The sequence below is a fragment of the Giraffa tippelskirchi genome, chromosome 6 (genome assembly GCF_054371585.1).
Source record: "Giraffa tippelskirchi isolate mGirTip1 chromosome 6, T2T-mGirTip1v1.2.pri, whole genome shotgun sequence".
Taxonomy (NCBI): domain Eukaryota; kingdom Metazoa; phylum Chordata; class Mammalia; order Artiodactyla; family Giraffidae; genus Giraffa; species Giraffa tippelskirchi.
Genome location: NC_137280.1, coordinates 7,495,829 through 7,520,467, shown reverse-complemented (window position 1 = coordinate 7,520,467; position 24,639 = coordinate 7,495,829). Strand labels below are relative to the sequence as shown.

The window sequence follows — 24,639 nt, the reverse complement described above, 5'->3', positions numbered from 1 at the left end:
TACAATTTAATCTGCAAAATCCTTTAAGACATGACATTTTTGCATTTTATAGGTGAGGAAGCTGATGTACAGAGAGATTAAGAAATTAGCCAGAGGTCACACAAGAAATAATTTAATTCAAACTGACTCTTTAAGTCAAAGCTGTTATGATATTATTGTATTGCTCTTGTGATTGATGGTGTGGGGATTACTGGGAGCAGACGTAAAAGGATAGTCCGTAGATTTTATGATTTGGTAAGAATGTTTATTCACCTGAAATCTCTACCCTTTGCCATGAGTGCTCTGGATATACTTCTGTCTGTAAACAGTTAACCTTCAAATACAGTTTTAAGAGCTTGTGAAGTTTCCATTATAGTTGTGATATGGTGACTATTTCCTCAAAATTCATGACCGACATTCTCAGAAATTTATCCTTAGAGTTAGAAGTAAAGTGTCAACTCTTCAGCCTCTCTTAGAAAAGTACTTTGATGTAGAAGCCAAAAGTGAGCCATCTTCTTGGAGAAGCTGTCCATTGGAGAGCTCCCAACCCTTGAAAAGTAGCATATACTGTAGACACTATTTTGTTGACAGTGGATTTCTGTTCTGTTATAGAAAAAACAAAACCCTATGTATGATTTCAGATTTTAACAACACAACAAAGATATTTAGAAATAAGCAATCATGGAGTGTATGTGAGTGGCTCCCCTTTCCCAGTACCTGTTGGGACAACTGTCCTTTGGTTTTCTTTCAGAAAACTAGTTCTCAGGTAGGTAGGTGCTTCAGAAACATTTTTTTTAATTCAGATTCACATTCTCTATAATTCAGGATATTGTGGGATGCAGCCAAGGCATCAGATTTTTTTGGTTGGTTTTGCTTGATTTTAACCTCCTGTTTATTATATAAACTCCAAGAAACTAAGAAAGGACTCAGCTAGAGAGGAGGTACTCAGACCATAAATGTGAGTCATTGTTTTACTCATCTAAGACCTGAAATTCTCCCTCTGTAGCTTCTACTCAAGAGGCTTGCTACCATCAAAATACTGCCCTATTTGAACCCTCTGTATCTTTCTTTCTTGCAGGCTATTACAATTTCCCCCAGTAAGAGTCCTGCCTGCATATTCATCTGTACAGTTAATTTTTCACTGTGCCACTAGAATCACCTTGCCATTTCCTAAAAACTTTGCTTGTTCTTATTATCTGTCAAATAAATCCTTAAGCCCTTTGTCTAGACTTTTGAGCTTTCGACAGTTTAGCTGTGGCCTATCTCTTTCCATCCTCATCTCTTTTGTTTAATATACTTCCCTAGAGAATATATATGACATTTTTTTTTAGAATTTCTTATTTATTTGGGAATAATTCTAACATGAATAAAATAACTTATTTATAATATGCCATGTTTGTATATGTGCCATACTCCCGGAGCGTATCTTCATCGTCCCTGCTCCTAGAATGCCACTACTGCTCTTCAAAATCTCCCATCCAAGTACTAACCAGGCCTGACCCTGCTTAGCTTCCAAGATCAGACGAGATCGGGCGCGTTCAGGGTGGTATGGCCGTAGACAAAAAATCATTTCACAAATGCACACCTCCTCCATGAAGTTTTTCTAAGATTTTTTCCTCTCTCACTACTCTTCTCCAAGTTAGGTTAATTATTCTGTTTTCTTTATCCCAGTAACTTTCTTTTGGCATTCCGGTTAGAGTTTCTTTCTACTTTGAAATGTCACCAATTGTTTCCATGCCTCTTTCAGCCACTAGATTGTTGGTAAGATCTTATTAATTTCGAATTCTCTGACATCACCAAGCCCGATACTTGTTTGTAGTTGATATGAATATTTGCTTAATTGAACTAAGTTATTGGTACATAAGATTATCTTTGCTTGGATGGGCCAACAAAGTTTTATCATTTATCAAAATTTTTATTGCATTTCTGCTGTTAGAAAGGTATTTATGGCCAAAAGGTCCTTAGAGATCATCTAATCTTTCTAATATTAAAAGGTAACAGACCTGAAGGCTGAGAAAAGTTAAGGTCCTATAAATAAAATGGCCAAGAGTGTGTGTGCTCAGTTGCTAAGTCATGTCTGACTCTTTGCAACCCCATGAACTGTAGCCTACCAGGCTCCTCTGTCCATGGATTTTTCCAGGCAAGAATACTGCTGTGGCTTGCCTTTCCTCTCCAGGAGATTTTCCCAACCCAGGGATCAAACTCGTGTTTCCTGCATTGGCAGGCAGATTCTTTATTGCTGAGCCTCCTGGGAAAAGCTCCAAAATGGCCAAGACAGTTCTAAAATTTGGGTTTTCTGACTACTAGACCAGTACCTTTTCTGTTGTGTTATTTCATATGGAAACATGGTCATAAGAAATTGGTAAAAATCCACGTTATAATTTCTTGCACATATTCATAGGCAGGTCTGTGTGGGTTCCAATCATAGACATCTGACTTACAATTTTAGAACACAGCTAGTTTGGGGGACAGAGTGAATGCATTTCCTCCTTTCTTTCCATCCTTTGTTTCCTCTTTTCCTTTCATATTCTTTTATCTGTCAACAAGTATTTTTTGAACAGTTGTTACATGCCTTTAATTTTTCTAAAAACTTGGAATAAAGAGGTGAGCAGAGTAGAGCACATCCCTATCCTTGTGGTGTTTTAGCCAGGAGAGCATTGTCATCAATCCTACTGTTGACAAACAGGTGCTCTGGTTCATTAGGTTCAGTTTATGTGTTTCTTTTGGGCTTGTCTCGTAGCTCAGTTGGTAAAGAATCTGCCTGCAATGCTGAAGACCCAGGTTTGATTCCTGGGTCGGTAAGATCCCTTGGAGAAGGAAACGGCAACCCACTCCAGCATTCTTACCCGGAGAAGCCCATGGACAGAGGAGCCTGCCGGGCTCTAGTCCACGGGGTCGCACGAGCCGGACACAATCTAGTGACTAAATCACCACCACCGTGTGTTTCTCTCAGTGATTATATACCCATTTTTAATTACGGTTTTTTGTAAACTGTTCAAGCTAAAATGAGTTTTAGGATATGTATGTAAAAGGAATGCCAGGGAGCTTTTAAGGTGTTCATGTAAGGAGAGTGATAGAAGTAAGTTAAATACCTGAATTTGGAATTAGTAACAAACATTTATTAAACACATCCTGTATCAGGAGGATCTAACAGTGATAATTAATTTTGATACTTAGTAAATGTCAACTTAAAATTTTTTTTCAGTTTCTTTAATTCCATTAACTTGTTTATATCCATTATTTACCAAACATTGCTCAGAGATTGGAGATGGAGAAATGAGCAAGACTCAGCTCCTGTTCTCAAGGAGGTTCCAAGTCTAGTGAGAGCAAGTACCAAGTATGGTATAACGTGCTGACAATGATAACAGCTGGCACGTGCATAGTCCTTACTATGTTCCAGGAGTTTTCTAAGTGTTACCCATCTATCAACTCATTTTGCCCTTAAAACATGTGAGGAAAATATTATAGTTATCCTCATTTCATAAATGAGGAAACTAAGGCACAGGGAGTTTAAGTAATACAGGTCAGACAGCTAGTGTTAAACGTTAAAAAGAGTGTGTTAACAGTTAGTAGAGGATGTAAACGGTGGTAGGAGAGCCAGAATAAAGGGCGTCTAATTCAGTGTGGGAGGTTTGAGGAAAGTGTTCCAGAAGAGTGCCACTTGAATTTCTATCCTGGTATATAGAATGATGAAGTGATTGATCATTACGGTTTTCTGGAGTAGCTCAAAAAATGTATGTCTAAAACTGTTTATCTCTTCATTTCAAATAGTATATTCCTTCTGAAAATTAATTTCACGTTGATTTTGATTTGTGTAGATAGAGTAGGTACACTTTTTGTAGGGGGAGAAATTTTAATTTTTTGGTCTCCTAACTAAAGCATAATTTGAATTAGAATTTAAGTTGAGTTTATTTTTATATAAGTTGGTAATTGTGTAACAGGAAAGATTTGGTGTAATTTTAACATCATTTGGTTCAGATCAGCCTGTCACAGATGCCAATAGGCTGCTGCTTACAGGCTGTTGAGTATTTGGAGAAAACTATGAGCTATAGTTAATTCCCTCAATGTGGCACACTCCTAGCAGCTTTTCGTGACCAAATGTCCCTCTTGTGTCTAGCAGTTCTGATTCTTTCTTTCACTTCTGTGATTTACAGGATTGAAGACAACAACTCCAGGTCGAAGCCTTTCCCAAGCCTTACCGGCCAATGAAAATGTAATGCCAAATGCCTCAGTGAATACTACAGCATATGTAGCTGACACAGAATCAGAACAAGCACATACATGGTAAAGCTTCATTGATAACGAACTATTGTTATTATTCTATCAATAAATTAATAGTATATTCAAGAAATAAAGTCAGTGCCTTATCAAGTCATTTCTTGGGAGATAAAGTATTTGGACTGTGGGATGCCAGGGGAAATAATATTTGGGGACAGGGTTTAGCAAACTTTATAAAGTACTAGAAAATAAAATTTTTGGCTCTATGGGCTATTGACCTCTGCCACAGCTACTCAACTCTGCCACTGTAGAATGAAAGCAGCCATAGACACATGTACCTGAATAAGTGTGGCTATACTCTAGTAAAACTTAATTTACAAAAACAAGTGGTCAGCCATATTGGTCCTACAGGTTGTAGTTTGTCAACTCCTGAAATAGATAAAGTGTTTTTTTTATTCCTTGCAAATGTACATAGAAGACTACAAAGAATTACAGTTTTATTTGTGACTGGTGTTTTATGGTTCTCTACGTAAAGAGGGTTTTTTAAAATTGTTTTTTGATTTTTTTTTGGAAAGCAGGGATAGCTCATAAGTATCCTATGGCAGTTTTTTACTTAAGACACTATTTTAAATTCATAATGAATTATTCATATTGAAAGATACTTCTGGTAACACTATATTATACCATAACTAAATTTTCACTGTACCTATGTTTTGTATTGAAACTATGTATAACTTTTAAAAGAGAAACTATTAATTTTTTGAAAGTCATTTGAATGACAACTCTGGGTTTTTTGTGAAATAAGAATGGCAAAAAAAAAACCCATAAGAATAGCAAAGATAATATATGTTTAACCATACATTGTAGAACTGTGTGTTTATGTGTGGGTTTAAAGTATTTTTCTGTTAATCTATAGTTCTATTCTAGAAACTGCCTTTTGGTTGGAATATCACCATTTCAGTTCACTGAAAGGGATTGAAATACCCCGTTATATTTGCTAATGGAATTACTGCTTGTTCTTTTTCTGAATTTCTAGTTTTTATCATTCTTTTTAACATGCAAGTAATTTAAAAATTTTAAACAAAGCAAGAAACACTCAGGAATATGATGGTTCAATTTATAATAAGATATAGGGTTATTATTTCATGTGTGTTTGGCAGTTTTTTTAGAGCATGCCTGACAGTGTGTGCTGTAGGGGATGGAGAGAAGGATATCCTCTGTCTTCAGGGAGCTTTGATGTCAAAGGGGCTGCTTTCTTGAACAGTATATTGTACTATATATTATAAAATATATTCAATAAACTGTTATCTCAAGACAACTATATTCTAAAGCTTTATTATATTAGTACTACTTAAAGGACTTTGTTTCTGGATAAAAATTGCTGTAAGTTTGATTGTTTACCATACATTCTTGTTTTTGCTGCAGTATGGATTTGAGTGAAAGACCAAAAGAAATAAAAATATTTGGAATGGAACCAAAATGTAGAATACTTTCACAAGAAACGTCCACTGTGAAGAAACCCCACAAAATAAGCTCTAATAATAATATAGTGTCAAATACTCTGGTTAGGATGAAAATCCCAAACTATCAGCTTTCACCGACTAAATTCCCACCTGTAAATAAAAGTAGAGGTTGGCCTTCTCAGCATCAGCAAACCAACTCCATCAAAGACTATTTTCAGCCGCTTACCGCTACCAAAAAAAGGTATAATTTTTAATAATAGTGCTTTGTGCCTCTAAAAATATTAATACTTGTTTTATGATTGTAGAATGGTACTAAGTTCATATTGTGTGTAAGTATGCTTCTGTAGAAAGCTGTGGCCCTTTGAGCTTATTCCCTCTCAGAAATGTCCACATTGCCTTCTTACCTAAGTTCATTTCTGCTGCTGTTGTTCAGTTGCTCAGTGGTGTCCGACTCTTTGCAACTCCGTGGACTGCAGCATGCCAGGCTTCCCTGTCGTTCACTGTCTCCTGAAATCTGCTCAAATTCGTGTCCATTGGGTCAGTGATGCCATCCCACCATCTCGTCCTCTGTCGTCCCCTTCTCCTGCCTTCAGTCTTTCCCAGCATCAGGGTCTTTAATGAGTTGGCTCTTCGCATCAGTTGGCCAAAGTATTAGAGCTTCAGCATCAGTCCTTCTAATGAATATTCAGGATTGATTTCCTTTAGGATTGACTGGTTGATCTCCTTGCAGTCCAAGGGACTGTCAGGAGTCACTAAGTTCATTAGATAGATTTTCTCTCATTTTTTTTTCCTTCTGTTGTTTCATTTGCTGGAAAGCTTTCCCACACCTGAGTTTTTTTGACCTACTTGTTTCCGTTGGTTAGGTCTCTCATTTCCTCTAGGACCGTGCTTCATCATTTATTCTTAATTTCTAGCACCTTTAGTATCTTCTTCTGGTCCTTTTCTTCTTTATTCAAAGACTATCTCATTTTTAGTTTTCAAAACCTTCCCTTGACTTGATTTCTTCCTGAAGCTACTGGTCTTTATCTTTTAAATTCACTGTTAAACTTATAAGAGGACATTATTGTTCCCATTTCTGTATGAAATATTTCTTAACTAACAGTATTTCATCATGACCTGACATCCTTGAAAGTAATCACTGACACACTTCACACCTCTAATGGCCTCTTGGTAACACTCAACTCTTCAACCTTTGTTCTTGTGATTTCTTGGTTTTTTGTGGTAGTGTCCCAGTTTTTCTTTTTTCTTTTTTTTTTTTTTTTGCCTCTCTGACTTTGCTCCCATTGAGGACTTCTTCCTACTATTATGTTTTATTTCAGGTTATAAATGATCAGTATATTTGGTCCTGACTTAGTAGTATGTCACTCCTACTTTTCCACAGAAATCTGCTTTTTTCCCTAATCATAGGCGTAAAACTTTTTCACCCCTGTCATTGCATTGTATATGTAATTTTGTTAGCAGTTTACTGTGTCAACATCTTTGACTCTTTCTCCTCTGCCTCCCCAAAGCAGTAGTGCTGATTCTTATTTTAATTGTCTTATAAATATCTCTCTTTCCATCTGTTTGTGTTGCTATCTTTCTAATTCAAACTCTGATTATTTGAATTATTACAAAAACCTCTTGGTTGGTTTATCAGGCCCCTGACATTAGTTTAAAGTCATTAAGGTGTCACTCTTAACTGCTCCAGTTCAACATGAATCTTGTAAACTGGAGAGCAGAGACCCAGTTTTTGTGTCCTCTGTAGGCCTCAGTACCATTTAAATGAGTTAAGTGTTCAGCACTTACCGAGTGAATGATACAGTATTATATAGAATACACTTAGTCATATATTCACATATTACTTGCAATGTATAGTCTTACACTGTATTCTGGATTTAGCCACTTCAGCTTACTATCTTGAATCTGGCTTTCATGAACTGAGCAGGTTTTGGTCCCAGGGTAATTTTTCCTTGCCCACAAGTTCCCTACATTACAAGTAAGCTGTTTTTTTCCTGACAAGCCTTTTGTATTTTATATTCTTCTACCTTTTCCTTCACACTGATTCATCAACTATTGCAACTTTTAAAAAAGAAGATAAACATCTCTATTATTTAAGCTATGGGATTGATCAGTCCTATCAAAACAGTCAAATGTGTATGAATTATGTACTATTTTCAGATGTCTACTTTTTTTATTTCTGGTGAGATTGTTAATCATTAAAACCAAGAATATTGTCAGTTAAATGAAGAAGGGGGTGAATGTTGCCAAACTGAAAAATCACTTAGCTGTGTTCATCTTCTGTTTGTGTTTTCTTCTCTCCTTTTTTGAACCCAAGGGAAAGGGATGAAGAAAATGAAGAAATGTCTTCATCCAAATCAGCGAGGATGGAAGTGTCGTTTTCTCTTTCAGAACAAACACAGCCCACTGCGTCCTCGATAAGGAAAACTAAGGATGAGCACCCATCTCAGAATGTGCTTGCGGAAAAAACCCCAGATAATTCACATCCAGATACCGATTTAAAAGCCACTGTGAAAAATTATGCCAATAAGTCTCTTTTTACAGAAAAACTAAAATCAAACAAAAGAAAAGAAATTGATGATTTAGCCATAGAAGATGAAGTACTTGAACAGTTATTCAAGGATACAGAACTAGCGTTAGAAAGCGAGGTGAAAGTTCAAAAACAAGAGGAAGATATCAATGTTAGAAAAAGGCCAAGATTAGATATGGAAACAAATGTCACTTGTAATGATGAAACAACACCAGAAAGTAACAAAATATCTGTAAGTAACATTATTTACTGAGAAGTATTGCAAATAGGAACTTAGAATGTTGAAAAGTACTTTAGATATTTGTATTGACAGTATGAGCAGTCCTCATGTTTATTTGGGGGAAAAAATTAGAATCTACACCCAGTATTAAGTATAAGAGTTTGTTGGTTGATAAAGTAAATGTTAAAAATACAACGATTCTTTGACTATTTGTAATAGATGACAACAAGTAAAATTGTTATTCATGATTGTTTTAATAGATTTCCAGGCTGTACTATTTTATTATATCAGACATTTGGCCACGATGTTAAGTATAGGAGGTGCTTTAATAGAGGAAACAGGCACTGAGAGATGAAGAAAGTTAGCAAAATAAAGTATCTACTTAAATAAATTTTTAAGATAGAGCATGTATAACATCATTAGAGATTTTTCATTTTCATTTTTATCTTTAATGTTCCATCCTCTTTTCATCAATATTGGTAATTTGTTTTACTCACTTTGTTCTAAGACAACAAAGATTCTTTTTTAGATTATTTCATATTTTATGCATTATTAAGTAGCCTACTATTTGTAGATTAGTTACTGCATTAGGTGAGAGCACAGGTGCAACGATTTGATAAGTGTTTGTTGAGAATCTGAAGATTCCTGGGTGGTGCAGTGGTAAAGAATCTGCCTGCCAAATGCAGGAGGCGCGGATTCGATCCCTGGGTCGGGAAGATGCTCTAGGGTAGGAAACGGCAACCTACTCCAGTATTCTTGCCTGGAAAGTCACATGGACAGAGGAGCCTGGTGGGCTACAGTCCATGGGGTTGCAGAGTCAGACACGACTGAGTGACTGAGGATGAGAACCTAGTGTGTGTCAAGCACTGTATAAATCTATAGCTGTTATTGAAGAATCAGAATATGTGTCCTGTTCAGCCTATACCCTGGAGAAGGGAACGGCCACCCACTCCAGTATTCTGGCCTAGAGAATTCCGTGGACTGTATAGTCCATGGGGTCGCAAAGAGTCAGATACGACTGAGCGACCTTCACTTCACTTAGCCTATACAGTGATATCTTCATATGAAGGAAAAAGTCCTCATTGTTCATTACTTCTTATGAGTGAATACTTAATGCCCTCTTTGAACCAGTGCATCAGAATCACCTGGTGAGCTTTTCAAAATAAGGATTCCCATACCAAAGCCCCAGAGATCCTAATTCAGCATGTCCAGTTTTCTTTCCAGAAAAAATTCCTGCATTGTATTAGTTAAGAATTCCTTTGCTGTCTTTAAAAATTCTAAGATCAGTGGCTTAAATAAGATAGGGTTATTTTTTTTCCTATAAAAGATACCCAGAGGTAGGTAGCCAAAGCTGCTTGGTAGTTGCTGATATTAATTTCCTAGGTGTCTTTCTGCTCCATGAGATGGCACCTCTGTCCATCAGGTCAACTTGCCTGGGAGGAAGAAGAAGGTGGAAAGCAAACAGGGTAAAGGGCTTTCCACTTGAGTTCATCCTAAGGAGCTTTCTCAGAAACCCCACCTGAAAACTTTGGTTGGTGGCCAGGATTTAGTTGTGGTCTTTGCCAACCCCAGCCCTAACCCTCAATCTCCAAGAGGGTCTGGGAAATGCTTTAAACTTACTACATCACTTAGGACAACATTGTCCCTTAATTAATATAGAAGTTATATTAATAAGGGAGAAAGAGAATAGATACTGAGATATCTGTTAGTAAGATTGAGAACTTCAGAGACAAGTCCTTTATTATCAAAGTTTTAAGATTAGTTGTCACGTTACAGAAAAGATTAATTGAACCAAGTGTTTTATATATCCTGTAAGTCACTTGTGTAGCAATTTCCATTGTAGTGGAGAATTAGATAAGTTGGTTTAATATGGCATTTGGTGAAATCCAAGGGATGATGTCCTAAGTTTAATAAATTTATATCCCTTTATAAAGATGTTTATTAGATATATTGATTCTACTTTCATTCTGAGTTTTCATTGTCACTTCAGCTCCAGACTGTGTAAGAATCTGTGTTCAGGCTAGTACGTAATACTACAGTCTTTAGAAAGTTAGGCCCTATTTACGTTACTTTGGCCCTGCCTTTGGGAATGCCTTTGCCTTGTGGGACCCTATCGTCCTATATTTATTTCTAATTTTTCCTGATTTTTTTTCTAGTTCTCTTGTCCTTTTACATAGTTTATATTTTTTTAAATAGGCTCTTTTTTCTTTTCTTAAATTCTTTCCCAGAGGGGTCCACTACTCTGCAGTACCACAGCTCTGTCTGACAGAGTTGTAGTTTTAGTCACAGAATACTTTGGTCAATCCTGTATGCTAATTAATTCCTATGACCTGCTTTGACCACACATTCTCCCAGGGCTCATATCACCCAAGGAATTGGGCATTAGGGCCCAGAGTGGGAAAAATAAGTGAGCACCATATACCCTCCAGTGGTATGAGAACCATTAAACAGTTTTTTTGTGGACCTGGAAAGACCTTTCATTTAATGCCAAGGTTTATATGCTGTATAATGATACCAGGGAATGTAATTACTTTATTTTGATCTATGATTCTGCAGCATAATTTCTTTTGTCCTTTTTTTTTTAAAGAATTCATAAAAACATAGTACAACATAAATATGTTGTAGCATACTTTTGGAGAGTGAGTAACAACTTGATTGTGACATACTTCTGAAAATACTAAAGTTAAATCACTATTTTAGCACTATACTTCTTTAGTTTTAGTAAGAACCTTGTTGACAAAAGTATTTTTGCTTTCAATGTAAGATAATTTTTTAAAACTTTTTTGAAAAAGGAAATCCAGGCAAGAATACTGGAGTGGGTTGCCATTTTTTTCTCCAGGGAATCTTCCCAACCCAGGATTTGAGCCTGTGGCTCCTGCCACGTCTCCTGCATTGCAGGCAGGTTCTTCACCATTGAGCCACCAGGGAAGCTCAAGAAGGCAAAATTATGATACTTCTCTCTGGCATTGGATTCCTTAGCTGTATATCAGAAGGACGTTTTCTAAAATACTTAGATATTAGAACTGTTATTTTTCTGTTGGAGATTCAATATGAATTCTAGCTTGTCTGTAAGATTTCCTGTAAGCTAAGATAGAAAGCTGTTGGCTAGATACCCCTGTTAGGAGTTTATCCTTATGTGAATGAAAGCTGTGCCAGAGTCTTGGCTTTGCTTTCAATTCCCCAGTCTTCATAAAATGCCGACATGACTCCACATCCTTGTTAATATTCCTCCTAACAGCACCCACTGTCTACAGAAATCTCTTCACCTCTTTTCTACCCTTCTACTTTGAATTAAGGTTTCCTCTTCTCTTACACAACTATGTGCTTAGTCACTCAGTCGTGTCTGACTCTTTGTGACACCAGAGACTGTAGCCCACAAGGCTCCTCTGTCCATGGGGATTCTCCAGGCAAGAATACTGGAGTGGGTTGCCATGCCCTCCTCCTCCAGGGGCCCTTCCCAACCCAGGGATCAAACCTAGGTCTCCCACCCTGCAGGCAGATTCTTTACTGTCTGAGCCACCAGGCAAGCCTGTAGCATCTTTGAAAGCCCGGCAGTTACACCTGTCATTTACTGGATACCATCATGCTGTTTACAGCAACGTACGCTGAAGCAATACTATACACACTGAACAGACTTGGAAACGAACAACAGGAGTTATGTAACCTGCCAAGCTGACTTATCTGGGTTTTGACAGTGGGGACAGAAATCCCTGGTTCACCCTGTTCTTTCGGCTGTTCCCTCTGTCAGCTTTCTCAGAACGTCATTCGTTCATTCTAGACATTGGGCGTGCTCACGTGAAGGGCAGTCTGAGAGGAGAAGTTAGATAGGACTGTAGGAGGTAGAATCTCTAGGACTTGGTGATTGACTTAATAAGAGAAATGAGGAGAGAGGAAAAAGTATTGGAAAATTCCCAAGCTTACAGTTCAAGGCTCTGGGTATGGTTTTATAGTGTGATTCTCTGGCATAAGAAATAAAGACTTGCTCAAGGGGCTGAGCAAGTTTGAGGGAGTAAGACAGAATGGGGAAAAAAGGTAGGGGGTTAAAATGTGATTGTGGTGACAGCTTACAGTGGGTGATGTATGTGAAAATAGAGGGTACGTGGTAGCCTTGGAATAGACATTTTTAATCTTACTACTGATAAATAACATGAATTTCTTAGTCTCTAAGCAAGCTCAGAGTACATTTTGCTTTTTCTTTCCAACTTTATTAAAAATTTTCTGCATTTTTATTACTGAATCATTGAAAATTTGATGTAAAATGATATGTCCCCCTATTGTATCCAAAGGGATTGTAGTTTTTATTGAAAGTATTAGAAAGCTATCTGTGTAATGTACTTTTATCTAGTACATGAGCTGGATATATGAATATGAAGGATAGTATGATTTTATACAAGGCAGTCTCCATTTTTTTATAGATAAATACCTTGAAAATTAAAATAACTCTTCCTGGATTAAGGATATTTAACATTCAATTCTAAATAAATTTAGATAGACTTCCTTAAAAATTTGTTTTTATTTTTGACTATAAACGTAATACACAATCATGTAGAAATATGAAAAATAAAAATATAACCATTTGTTGATAATCCTATCTTCTGTAGATAACCACAGTTAATATTTTTGGCATTTTCTTTTTTAAATCTTATTTTTCAAATTGGACTCAAATGTTAATGCAATTTTATAGTCATTGTAATTCCTTTATATTATGATCATTTCTCATATTATACTCTTTATATAACTTATATGAACTTAGATTGCTTCCAGGTCTTTACTCTTACAACTCATCCTACAGTCTTTTTCTAAGTGTATTTCTATTCTCATCTCATAGTTTCTCTAGAAAAGATACTTGAAAGTCATAGATCAAGAACATGAATAATCTATAAGGTTTTCAGAAAGGTTCCATCTTGTAACTTTTTTGAACAATATTTTTTATTTCTTTAGCAAGAAAATGAAATTGGGAAGAAGTGTGAGCTCAAGAAAGAATCACTCTGGTCAACTAAAGAACTATCTGTGAGGAATTTTTTAATTTTTATAAAGATTTGACTTACATTGACTGTCATTTTATTGATTTTTTTACGAGTCTTCATTCTTAGCATTAAAACTGATTCTATTTCTATAATTTTGGTCTATTTCATAATTATGCTTCCTCTGGAAATGGACAGATGATATTATAAGCATGGTATAGCAAAAAGAATGTGGAGAAAGCCTGAGTGTAATTCTCTGCCCTCTACTCCATAGATATGAGACCTTTAATAGGTCATTTTCACATTTATGAACTTCAAGTCTTTTGTTTATAAAAACACTTGGTATTTCTACAGTAGAGTTGTTGTTTATATAAAATAGAGTAATGGATATGAAATATCTGTAAACTCTAGAACAAACTACAAAAATATTAGGCTATTGTTATTTTATTAGAGTTGCTGATTACATTCTGTCACTGTCACATGAACCTTTTCTTTTGATTTTTCTGTTTTTCATCTCTCCCCGACTGTCTTTATCTTAGTCCTGTTAGCAGCTTGTAAATGGATATATAGTAAAGCAGTTTAAAAAACTAAGATGGTCAGCTTTGGGCAGCTGTAAGAATGTGGATATGTAGCTACTTAGTTGATAGTAAATGACATAAAGAGTCTCTTCCAGCAACAGAAACGAATCTTCACACTGATTAAATAACGGTTAATCTGGAATTTAAAAAGTGGCTTTCAGTTAATGAGATAGTGTGCCCAGAATTAGTGGTTGAGTTTTTTGAGGTGTCCAAACTAATAAAAAACATAAATTATTGAAAATCAAGTAAACTTAAGCATAGTACAGATAACTTATAGAATGGATTATATAATAATCTCAGTGTATGGTTTTAATGAAAAGAAGCAAATTGTTTCTTGCCAAGAAAATATATACAAGAAGATAAATTGTTTATTGGGATGATTTTTATTAGAATATGCTATTAAATTTCAAATACTTTATGGTTTTTTAGTCTTTTGTCATACATGAGTATGTTATAAATGTTTCTGAAGTTAGAGTCAGAAATACTACTTGAGTAATTTTCTGGTTTTGAAATACATAAGGTTTGATTTCACGTACAAAGTTCAGATGTCAGAAATAAACCTTTTTTTTTTTCTTACTGTTTTTCCATATATTTGAACTTTTTTCTGTAAGTTCTTTAAGTGACAAGTAATTTTCCTTTTCCTTCTTATTTTATCCATCTTAACACTGTTTAAGAACAATGGTGAACTTCAGGATGGTGATGAGATGCTTCCAAGGAAAGTGTTACTGACTGAATTTCGATCCCTGGTGGTTCGTAACTCCACCTCCAGAAATGCATCCAGTGTGAATAATGATTATGGTGAACTAAAGAATTTCAAGAAATTCAAAAAAGTATGTATTCCTTTAAAATACAACAAGAGTGCAGTGTTTGAAATGTTTTTAGAAATATACTAAATAGTAATAAAAGCAGTTTATGTTGAAAACTGATGCTATTTCTTCTGCTTAAAACAGTTAAAAATTACTCTAGTAAGGACATACACTGACACTTAAATGAATGTATAAAACAAACTTTATTCAGGTTGAATTCTTTAAAGGATGCTGTTTACCCGTTTTTTTCTACCTTACACAGCAGGCTTTTGGCTCGGGTCCTCCTAGTTCTTTTTCTTTCTTTTTCTTTCATTTTTGTCGTCTTTTGGCTGCTCGGCGCAGCTTACAGGATCTTAGTATCCAACTAGGAATCACACCTGTGTCCACAGCGGTGAAAGCGTGGAGTGCTGGAAGAGTATCTCTCATCCCATCTGTGTTCTTTCTGTTGTCTGTTCCAGGATGTCTGTTTCTTGCTCCATACTACTGTTGACCTGCTAGGTTGTGCTTATGCGTTTGATCAGAATATAGTAATTTTTTTCAGAAGTGATTTCTGTGAAAGACTGCTTTTCTCTAGAACATGATCTATATGGTTCTTGCTGTGACTACAGGGTGTTGTAGCTTTTTCTCTCAAATGTGAGCTACTATTAACATTAGTTTTCTGCCTATGACTTTAGAGCCATTTAGAGTATTATATTATTATTAAAGTGTTCTGAAAGCCATTGAACAGGAAGAATCTCTTCTACTTAGAGTGGACAATGGGAAATATCTCCCACTTATTTTCCACCCCATATGAATAGCACAGGGGCATTCATGTTCAATATCATATTACAAAATCTCATTAAATTAAAATTCAAAAGACATACTAAATTTTTTAATTAATGAAGTTAACCACATAAAAAGCAATATAATATGCACTGTTGGCACAGGAGTGGTGAAAGTGTAAAGTAGTACAAACTTCTGGAAAGTAGTTTGGAAAAATTTAAAACCCTTAAAAATATCCTTGGCCAAGGAAATTTTTTGAGACTAAAATTCAATTTTTATACAAAAAGAAGTTTAACGGAATCGCCTCTAATGAAAGGGTTTGTCTGAATTTTTCTGTGTATACTCAAATCAATGAAATGACTCGGTTTCCTCTCTCTCTCATTTTCATTTATAGGATATAAATATGTTTAGTACTTACATATGTTTAGTACTTACAGTCTTTGTGTTGTTAAGGTTTTTTGTTTTTTTAAACTATGATTGTCTTAATTTTTTAGTGCATTTAACAAGGTTTTCTGTTCAACAGGTCACATTTCCTGGAGCAGGAAAACTTCCACACATCATTGGAGGATCAGATCTAATAGCTCATCACGCTCGAAAGAATACAGAATTAGAAGAGTGGCTGAGGCAAGAAATGGAGGTGAGTGGGAGCCCAGACCCAGGAACGTGCTGGGTTATTCCATCCCTTGTGATCTCCTTACAGCAGTTCTTCTTAAAAACCAAACTTAAGATAAATGACCTAGGTTATTCAGAGAAATTCCTGAGTTACAGAGCATTAAGATTAATTTGCACCTTTCCATAACACTTCTTTAAGGGACTTCTAAATTTATTGATCATGTCTATGACTAATTTGCTGCCTAAGCCTCAGGAACCCAAACCTCAGTTATAAAATTGCTCTTTTGGGAAAATATGAACAGCTATGCAGCTCTCCATGTTAGGATGTGGTTTCCACAATCTCACTGTTTTACAGATAATCAGCTGCATGTGTTTATAAACTCTAATGAGAACTCAGAGGAGAGAATACAAAAATATGCTTCCTTTACTTTCTGGGTGTTGTTAGTCCCTAGTGTATATTATATAACAGGACTGTCCACCTGATCCATAATTCTTTCAACCCCTTTTTTTAAACTGAAGAACTGAACAAAAATTCATTAAATTGAGGAGGCTTTTAAGTACAGAAGTACTACATGGCAGTTAAGAATTCAGAAACACATGACCATTGAGTTGAGAGATGATCAGAGTCCATATCCAAAGTCAGAAAGTCGTCTTCTCGGTTCTGTGTATTGCCTGACTATCCACTGTTTCTGAAAACCAAAGGTGGGCTCCACTGATCGTCTCAACGGGCTGTTTGGTAATTAGGGAGTGCGGGCACTCTGATGTGACATGAGTCCCTGTTTCTCCTCAGTGTATCTTAGCTCCTTTCTAGATATTTCACTGCTTTGTTTCTTTGGATTTTACTTTTGATAATTTCTTCAGATTGTCTTCCAGTTTAGTGCTTCTCTCATCAGATCTGTCTGGTTGGTATTTCATTCATCCATTGAGTTTTCATTCAACATACTGCATGGCTTCATTTCTGAAGCCATTTCATTTGTTTCTAAATCTTGTTCCCTGCTGATATTTTAAAGTTTCTGTTTTATATTCAGTACCTTAAGTGTTGATATGTTTAATCTAGTTCTCTCTCCGGGTGCCTTGTTTCCAAATACATGTTTTATCATCTTTGAACGTGAACTGCTCATTTTCCTTGGGAACTTGATCTGTTGGGAATCCTTAAGTCTAATTTCAGGTTTATTTCTTCCAGAAATATGAGACTCCTTTAATCTCTGCTTGTAATGTTTTTGGACCATTCAGCTAGTTAATACATATTTGGACCCAAAGCTTGAGTGAAGGCTAACCTGTCATTATAAACTTAGTGAGATTTTTAAAAATTTCTTCTTTCAGTATGTGTCAGGGTCAAGACAAGTTTATTTGCTGTGTTTTTTGTGTGTTGTAGTGTTTGTTCCCGTTTCACCCTTTAATACTGGAGTCCTTTATTCCTTGTCTTGGGTTTTCTTTCATGATGCTCATTTACCACACAGATATCAAAGGAGAGCCTGGGTTTTTATGGTTTGCACATCCCCACAGGGCAGGACAAAACCTGGCTTTGGTACTTGGTAAAATCTCAGGACTTATATTTTGCTTTATTATGGGTTAAATGTAGTATTCAGAAATGTGTCTTTAAACATGCTTTTTTTTTAAATCAAAAAATTGTTAGGTCACTCAAAAAATAGGGTTGTCAGAATTATTTACTATCAGAAAATGGAAGAATGGATATACCATCCTCTAGTTCTTTCTTTTTTGAAAGAATAACTTTCTTTCTTATAGATGTACATTCCAAAGAATTATAGTAGTAAACAAAAGAATGAAGAACTTAAAGTCCCAATTATCCATTTAAACGTCAAATGCATAATGTTCCAGACATGTCTTTATTGATGAGGAGAGGAGGGAGACACAGATCGATCAAAAGAAGTAAATGTGAAAGCACTGCTGAGCTTGTGTGACTGCTTCTTCCTTCTCGGCATTTCCTGAGACCCTAAAGAAAAACGCCGTCAGCGTAGAGTCCGTTTTTGCTTCAAGCTGCATATTGATTTTAGATGCTGCTTGTTGACTCCTCGCTGTGAAGAGGGAGGAAATTATTTGGACTTCCCCGCCCCCACCTCATGCCAGTGTCCTTTTCCCTGCTTTTTAGGTGACCTGCACGTCTACCATCTTCCTTCTCAGGTCTGAGAGTCGGTAACAATCAGAATATATCTCAGTATTGATCATTCTTCCTTCTTTTTTCCTGCAATACAGTATGCGATTTTGATTTGTAGACGCAGTTCTTTTTTATTTCAAGGAACTTTTCTATTACCTCCTTAAAGACATTTTTATATTTGCTGGGATCACTACACTTAAGACATTAGTCTCCTTTATTAAATCATTTTTCTGCTTCACATCCATTTCTTCTACATTCATTGTGGTTTTCTTGAAGCTCTTTAACTATATCAGAAATTCAAATTTCAGTTGTATCTGTTCTGTTCCTCACCAGCTATGTTATGTGATCTTGACTTCATTATACCTAATTAGAAATAATTAAAATCCTAATTACCCATTTAAACATTATTATTATTTATTATTCCTCTGTTTCCTCCTATGCAGAATAGGAACAATAATAGTACCTCCATTTCACAGGCTTTTTGTGAGAATTACAGAAGATATTACTTAATACAACATTTATAATAGTGGAAACCGTGTTAGCTATTTCTCATTTCTTAATGGAAAAAAATGTTTTAAAACTTAACAAACTAGCAGTATATATGTTGGTTGCCTTTGAGAGGAGATTGGCTGGAGAAATTTGATTAGGAGACTTCTGCAGTAATCTTGGCATGAAGGGAAAATGGAACGGATCTGTTGAATGGGCGAGAAGTGGCACCCTCCAGGATGTGGTCAGCTGCTGCAGCCAGCGCAGCAGGTAGGGGTCGAGAGTGGTCGACGCACAGCTGGGGAAAAAGAAACTAGAGACAGAATGAAAGTTTTAAAGATGAGACCGGGGGACTCAAGACCTCGTGGATCAAGAGCCCTGTTCCTCGGAGCCACATCACGTTTATTTAGGGTCTTGGCAACAGAAAGGATCTGCTGTGCTACATGAAGTCAGCCTCCTGTGTCCCCGGTCACGTCTCCCATTTTATTGATTACTTTAAACTATCTTTGTTATTTTCTTGTACAAGGGCTATCACCTATCTGGAGGTCATAGACCCGCATATGCCTTGGGAAAACATCGTAGTGTGTGCACAGACAGTGTTCTGAACTTGAGCTGACCCGGCGTTCCAAGGTCCACACTGTTTTTCTTTAGATTTACCAGGGTGTGATGACCCCGACTAATCAACCCAATGTACTTTTATTTGGGTTATGCTGTATTGCTATATTTTGCTTTTATTCTTTCTCATGGCTTAGCCAGAGCAACAGGCGGCTATTAACCCCTGCAGTCAGCCAGTATGGCAGTTTCATTAACTGTATATTCGTCACTGAGCAAATGTTTGAAATTATGTTAATTTTGACAGATTCAAAATCAACATGCAAAAGAAGACTCTCTTGCTGATGATCTCTTCAGGTAAAGTTTAATTTCAGCTTTCTTGTGAATTTTTGTATATAAAATTCAGTTCTGTTGATCGAGTTTAAATGTTTCGACCCCTTTCCTTAAAATTAGACACTTGGTACCTTCACCTAAATAATATTTTGTCTTGTTTTTAATTTTTTTTTAACTACTTGAGCACCTTTTTACTACTGGATATAGCTTCAAGGCTTGGGCTTAATTCACTTGTACTGTATCACAAGATGTTTAAAATATATATGGGCATTTGGGCTTCCCTGGTGGCTCAGTGGTGGAGAATCCACCTGCCAGTGCAGGAGATGCAGTTTACCCCTGGGTCTAGAAGATCCCCTGGAAAAGGAAATGGCAGCTCACTCCAGTATTCTTGCCTGGGAAGTCCCGTGGACAGTGGAGCCTGGTGGGCTATAGACCTTGGCTTACAAGAGTCAGATATGACTTAGCAACTAAACCTCCACCACCATGGGGTATTTAGACAAGTGAAAGTTCCTGAGCTGGGTGAATTTGACTGATATATTTGTGAGATTTTCAGCCCTGAGTAGAAAGAATTATGAATGAATGGAGTTTAAAATAAGTAAAATACCAGACATGAAAAGAAGAAGCTGGATTAGAGTGTCAAAGCAGGTTTTTGTGAGAGGGTTAGAGTAGTTATAATGGGTAATAATAATTTAATTCAGATTTAACATTTTCAGCATTCTTGCAGGCCCAACAAGCTTTATAATAATTAGCTCTCAAATATTCATAAAATACAATATTGTAGGTAGATACTGGCTAGGGTGGAATAACGTTTTCCCAAGAAATAGTGTAATTTTGAGTCTGTTTTATAGCCAATTTGATTTTTAATTTCATTACTGAAAGTATGAATCATTGATGAAAATGTTGACAAATAGTGCTGAGGCTTCCCTGGTGGCTCAGAGGCTAAAGCATCTGCCTGCAATGCGGGAGACCTGGGTTTGATCCCTGGATGGGGAAGATCCCCTGGAGAAGGAAATGGCAACCCACTCCAGTATGCTTGCCTGGAGAGTCCCATGGACAGAGGAGCATGGTGGGCTACAGTCCACAGGGTCGCACAGAGTTGGACACGACTGAGCGACTTCACTTTCACTTTTCATAAGTATAGTCAGATGAGAATAGTTGCCCAACTGTATTTGTTCCGTTTCTATAGGAGAAGACTTTTATAACATAATTATATTTGAGGTTCATTATGCTCTTTTGGGCAAATGGTAAAATTTAATGTGGGAGTGGAGAGATCTGTTTGCAGCTAGTCTGGAGGAAGTATAAAAACATGTATTAATTTTTAAACTGTTGTTTTCATTAATTACTTTAAGGCTTTTACAGGATTTTTGATGATGTTTTACTTTTACCAAATAGTCATCAAAGCAACATCAGAAGGATAAATGACAGTAAAAATGTCTTCGTGTAATGTTTGATCCTGGGGATAAAACTGGCATTCTCATTCTGTTTGCCAAAGGGTGTCTGTATTTTGAAAGCCCTTTAACTTGTGAAAGGAACACTATCATTTATCTAGATATCAATTGACTCAGTTTCTTTCTTTGCAGATACAATCCTAATGTTAAAAGGAGACGATAACAAGGTTTTATGAAGAAGCCACAGAAAAACATTTCCTGCTTAGTATTTACTTCGAGTTTCCTCTGCGGTACATTTATACCGTGTGTAGGAGATTTAAGTTTATGGCCTACATTTGTTAAATAAAATGCACAAAACTCAGTTTGTTTGTTTGTGACAGTTAGTACTGTTTGTTCTGTTTTTAATTGTTGTCATCTCATATTTTATAATTTTTTTTTCATTTTTAAATGTGATTTTAACTTACTGAATGGTTAATATAGTCATAGTTCAAAATTCTAAAAGTATAAAAAGGTAAAAGCGTAAAAAGGCTCCCTTCGACCACTTTCCTGGCTGTCTGTTTCCTTGCCTCTGAAAAAACCCATGATACTCATTTCTTTACAGAAATTTTTAGTGCCTATTCAAATTTCTATGTGTATCGTTTTTCAGTAATTTCCTATAGAAATGATACAATGTTATATACCTTACTCTCTTTTATTGACTAGATTGGAAGGTTATAGTAACATCAAAACATAATATTTTTCTTTTATCATTTTTTCTTTTCCATTATGTTGTAGTCTTTGCCGAACTGAAGTAACCCAAGTGAAATGGATTCTAGTATTGAAGATGCCACCCACATATTATTCTCATTGGAAATGACAGTGGAGGACGTCATCAAGCTTGGGGATATATCTCCCTAAAATGAGATAAGACCTGTTTGGTGGTCTTACTAAACTGGATGTTTTGAGCTTTTTAGAATCCTAGTTTTTTTAATCTAAAAAGTAGAAATGGTAAGATTGTCTTCTTTCTACCTAAAAGGAAGATGGTAAGGAAAAACTTTTTTTTTTCCAAATTTTGTCATATAGACAGCTTTCACTGTACATTTTAATTAGGGTAAAGTCTTTTTGTCAACTCTAAGGACTGATGCATTTTGTCTTAGGAGATAGAGCATGCTTTTTATACTGACTGAAAACTTCCTAGTTTCACATCGATTCTGCCACCCTAACAAACTTAGGCTATGAGAGATAGCCTAGCATGAAAAGTTATATCATAAATTAATTTGTATTGTTGTTAAGTCTTCATGGAAGATCTAGTGTTCCGCCGTATTCAGGCAAGGGAAGTCACCATATTTAAATACCTAAGACCCTTTGCACTCTTGACCAGCCTTCAGAACATGTTATTTCCTTTCAGAAGATAGTTTGTAAATGTCCTAGATTTGTCTTATTTTTGTTTCATTATCCCTTCAAATTCTTTGTTAAGGAAGCATTATTAAACATTATTATTCATAATGCTGTCCACAACACTGAAAGAATTCAAAGATAAATGAATAACGGTCTCTCTGCTCTCCTAACGGTCTCTGTTCTTTCTAGGAGTAGTCTAAAAGCTCAAACACTCCAGAACTGGTGGTCTCAGTGTTTTAAATTTCCTTTAAGTTCTGTTTGGCATAGAAGATATTGTTAAATAGATGGAAGGTGTTTGCCATTGCTTTGCATAGATCCTTCTGTGCTGCACCGTTAGAAAACCGTTAGCTCTGCCCTGAACAACTTCAATCACAGCCATGCGTGGAGAGGGTGTGTACCTTTTCCCTTGTATTTTTGGGGGACTCTTTTTTTAAGCCTTTACATGTTTTAGGAGAAGGAGGGGGTGAAACTTGCCACCTCCCTTTCTTTAATGAAATTTTGACTTGGGGCTTTAGGTGGTGGCAAGGAAGTAGCCTAACCTTTGGCCATCATCTCCCAGTTGTCCATTGCTCAGCAGCACTTTTGAAGTGGCATACTCCCCCTTTCCTTTCTTTAGCCGTAGTTTTTTCTACCCAGAACTATCCTCCAGATTTCTTCCTAACTGGACACCTGAAACCTTGCGGGTGGTCACCCTAGTGGGAGTCTACACCTGCTTATTTGAATGATCATGATCCATATACCGTAAGAGATCAAAGCACATTGTGACTTAGGTAAAATGTTCTCCTCCCAAGTTTAACAAGAATGGTTGTATAACTTGCTTTTGAACATTTTTGCTCTTTTGTCAGGCTGTTATCAGTTGTGAATTCACAAATATAATGCTGTGGAGTCCCTTTGCTTACCTTTATAAGAGGTTGATGTGGGGTAAGCAGACTTACTGGAAGTTATTTTATTGCTTTAGACCATGGAATCACTTCATGGCAAATAGATGGGGAAACAGTGGAGACAGACTTTATTTTCTTGGGCTCCAAAATCACTGCAGATGGTGACTGCAGCCATGACATTAAAAGACACTTACTCCTTGGAAGGAAAGTTATGACCAACCTAGACAGCATATTAAAAAGCAGAGATATTACTTTGCCAACAAAGGTCTGTCTAGTCAAGGCTATGGTTTTTCCAGTGGTCATGTGTGGATGTGAGAGTTGGACTGTAAAGAAAGCTGAGCACCGAAGAATTGATGCTTTTGAACTGTGGTGTTGGAGAAGACTCTTGAGAGTCCCTTGGACAGCAAGGAGATCCAACCTGTCCATCCTAAAAGAGATCAGTCCTGGGTGTTCATTGGAAGGACTGATGTTGAAGCTGAAACTCCAATACTTTGGCCACCTGATGTGAAGAGTTGACTCATTGGAAAAGACCCTGATGTTGGGAAAGATTGAGGGCAGGAGGAGAAGGGAACGACAGAGGATGAGATGGTTGGATGGCATCACCGACTCGATGGGCATAGGTTTGGGTGGACTCAGGGAGTTGGTGATGGACAGGGAGGCCTGGCCTGCTGCGGTTCACGGGGTCACAAAGAGTCAGACATAGTCATGAGCGACTGAACTCAACTGAATTAGGGCCCTATTGAAGTTTTATTTTCCCTGAAGTCTTTTTTTTTTTTTTTTTTTGATGAATATTCTCATTGTAAAAATGCTATCGAATGGGTAAAAGGGACTCCTCCTGCCAGAGGAGTCTGGCAGGCTACCGTCCATGTGGTCGCCAAAGAGTTGGACACAACTTGGAAACTCAACAACAAGAAACCATCCCATCAACTCATTCAGAGCTCAAAAGAACAAATAGGAAAGTGCTCAATCAAGCACACCAAAGGATGTCATACCGTATCAGTGGGTGTGAAATTAACTTGAAAAAGTTATGATGATAAAAACTGCTACATCATTTCCAAAGTCAAGTTAATCAGACGTGACATTATCAAGAGAATAAGAATTCATCCAAAACAACTAGTTGTATATGTCTATTCCAAACGATTATATTTTAAGGTGAATGAATAATTTTTAATAAATTCTTAATAATAAATCTATAAGCACATGGACAGAAAAATACCAACTTCTAGTCCATTTTTTTATACCAAAAAAACAAATAGACTTTCAATAAATACATTCCAGGTGAAATAAATGTAACCAAAAAGAAAAAAAAAGAGAAAGACTGAGAAATTCAGTTTGCCACAGAGAACTCTGTAACACTTCTTTGTCTAACACAAAATG

The 24,639-nt window shown here is 36.4% G+C and overlaps 1 protein-coding gene and 1 long non-coding RNA gene across 4 annotated transcripts in view; both read left to right on the top strand.

The window, feature by feature from the left end:
- The window catches only part of NBN (nibrin), a 51,836-nt gene extending 30,471 nt beyond the window's left edge, over positions 1-21,365 (top strand). For all 3 annotated transcript variants that reach the window (XM_081496841.1, XM_081496840.1, XM_081496839.1), the window contains 8 exons: positions 4,134-4,263; positions 5,623-5,901; positions 7,975-8,419; positions 13,349-13,417; positions 14,624-14,779; positions 16,041-16,154; positions 19,591-19,640; positions 21,197-21,365. In XM_081496841.1, coding sequence (XP_081352967.1) covers positions 4,134-4,263; positions 5,623-5,901; positions 7,975-8,419; positions 13,349-13,417; positions 14,624-14,779; positions 16,041-16,154; positions 19,591-19,640; positions 21,197-21,227 — 1,274 coding nt within the window. In that variant the 3' untranslated portion in view covers positions 21,228-21,365. The remainder of the gene's footprint in view (positions 1-4,133; positions 4,264-5,622; positions 5,902-7,974; positions 8,420-13,348; positions 13,418-14,623; positions 14,780-16,040; positions 16,155-19,590; positions 19,641-21,196) is intronic.
- Positions 21,366-21,778: 413 nt separating this feature from the next.
- Positions 21,779-24,475, top strand: LOC145508998 (uncharacterized). The gene is made up of 3 exons (XR_014055772.1): positions 21,779-22,771; positions 23,227-23,302; positions 23,559-24,475. It is a non-coding gene; the product is annotated as an uncharacterized LOC145508998 (long non-coding RNA).
- Positions 24,476-24,639: the final 164 nt, after the last annotated feature.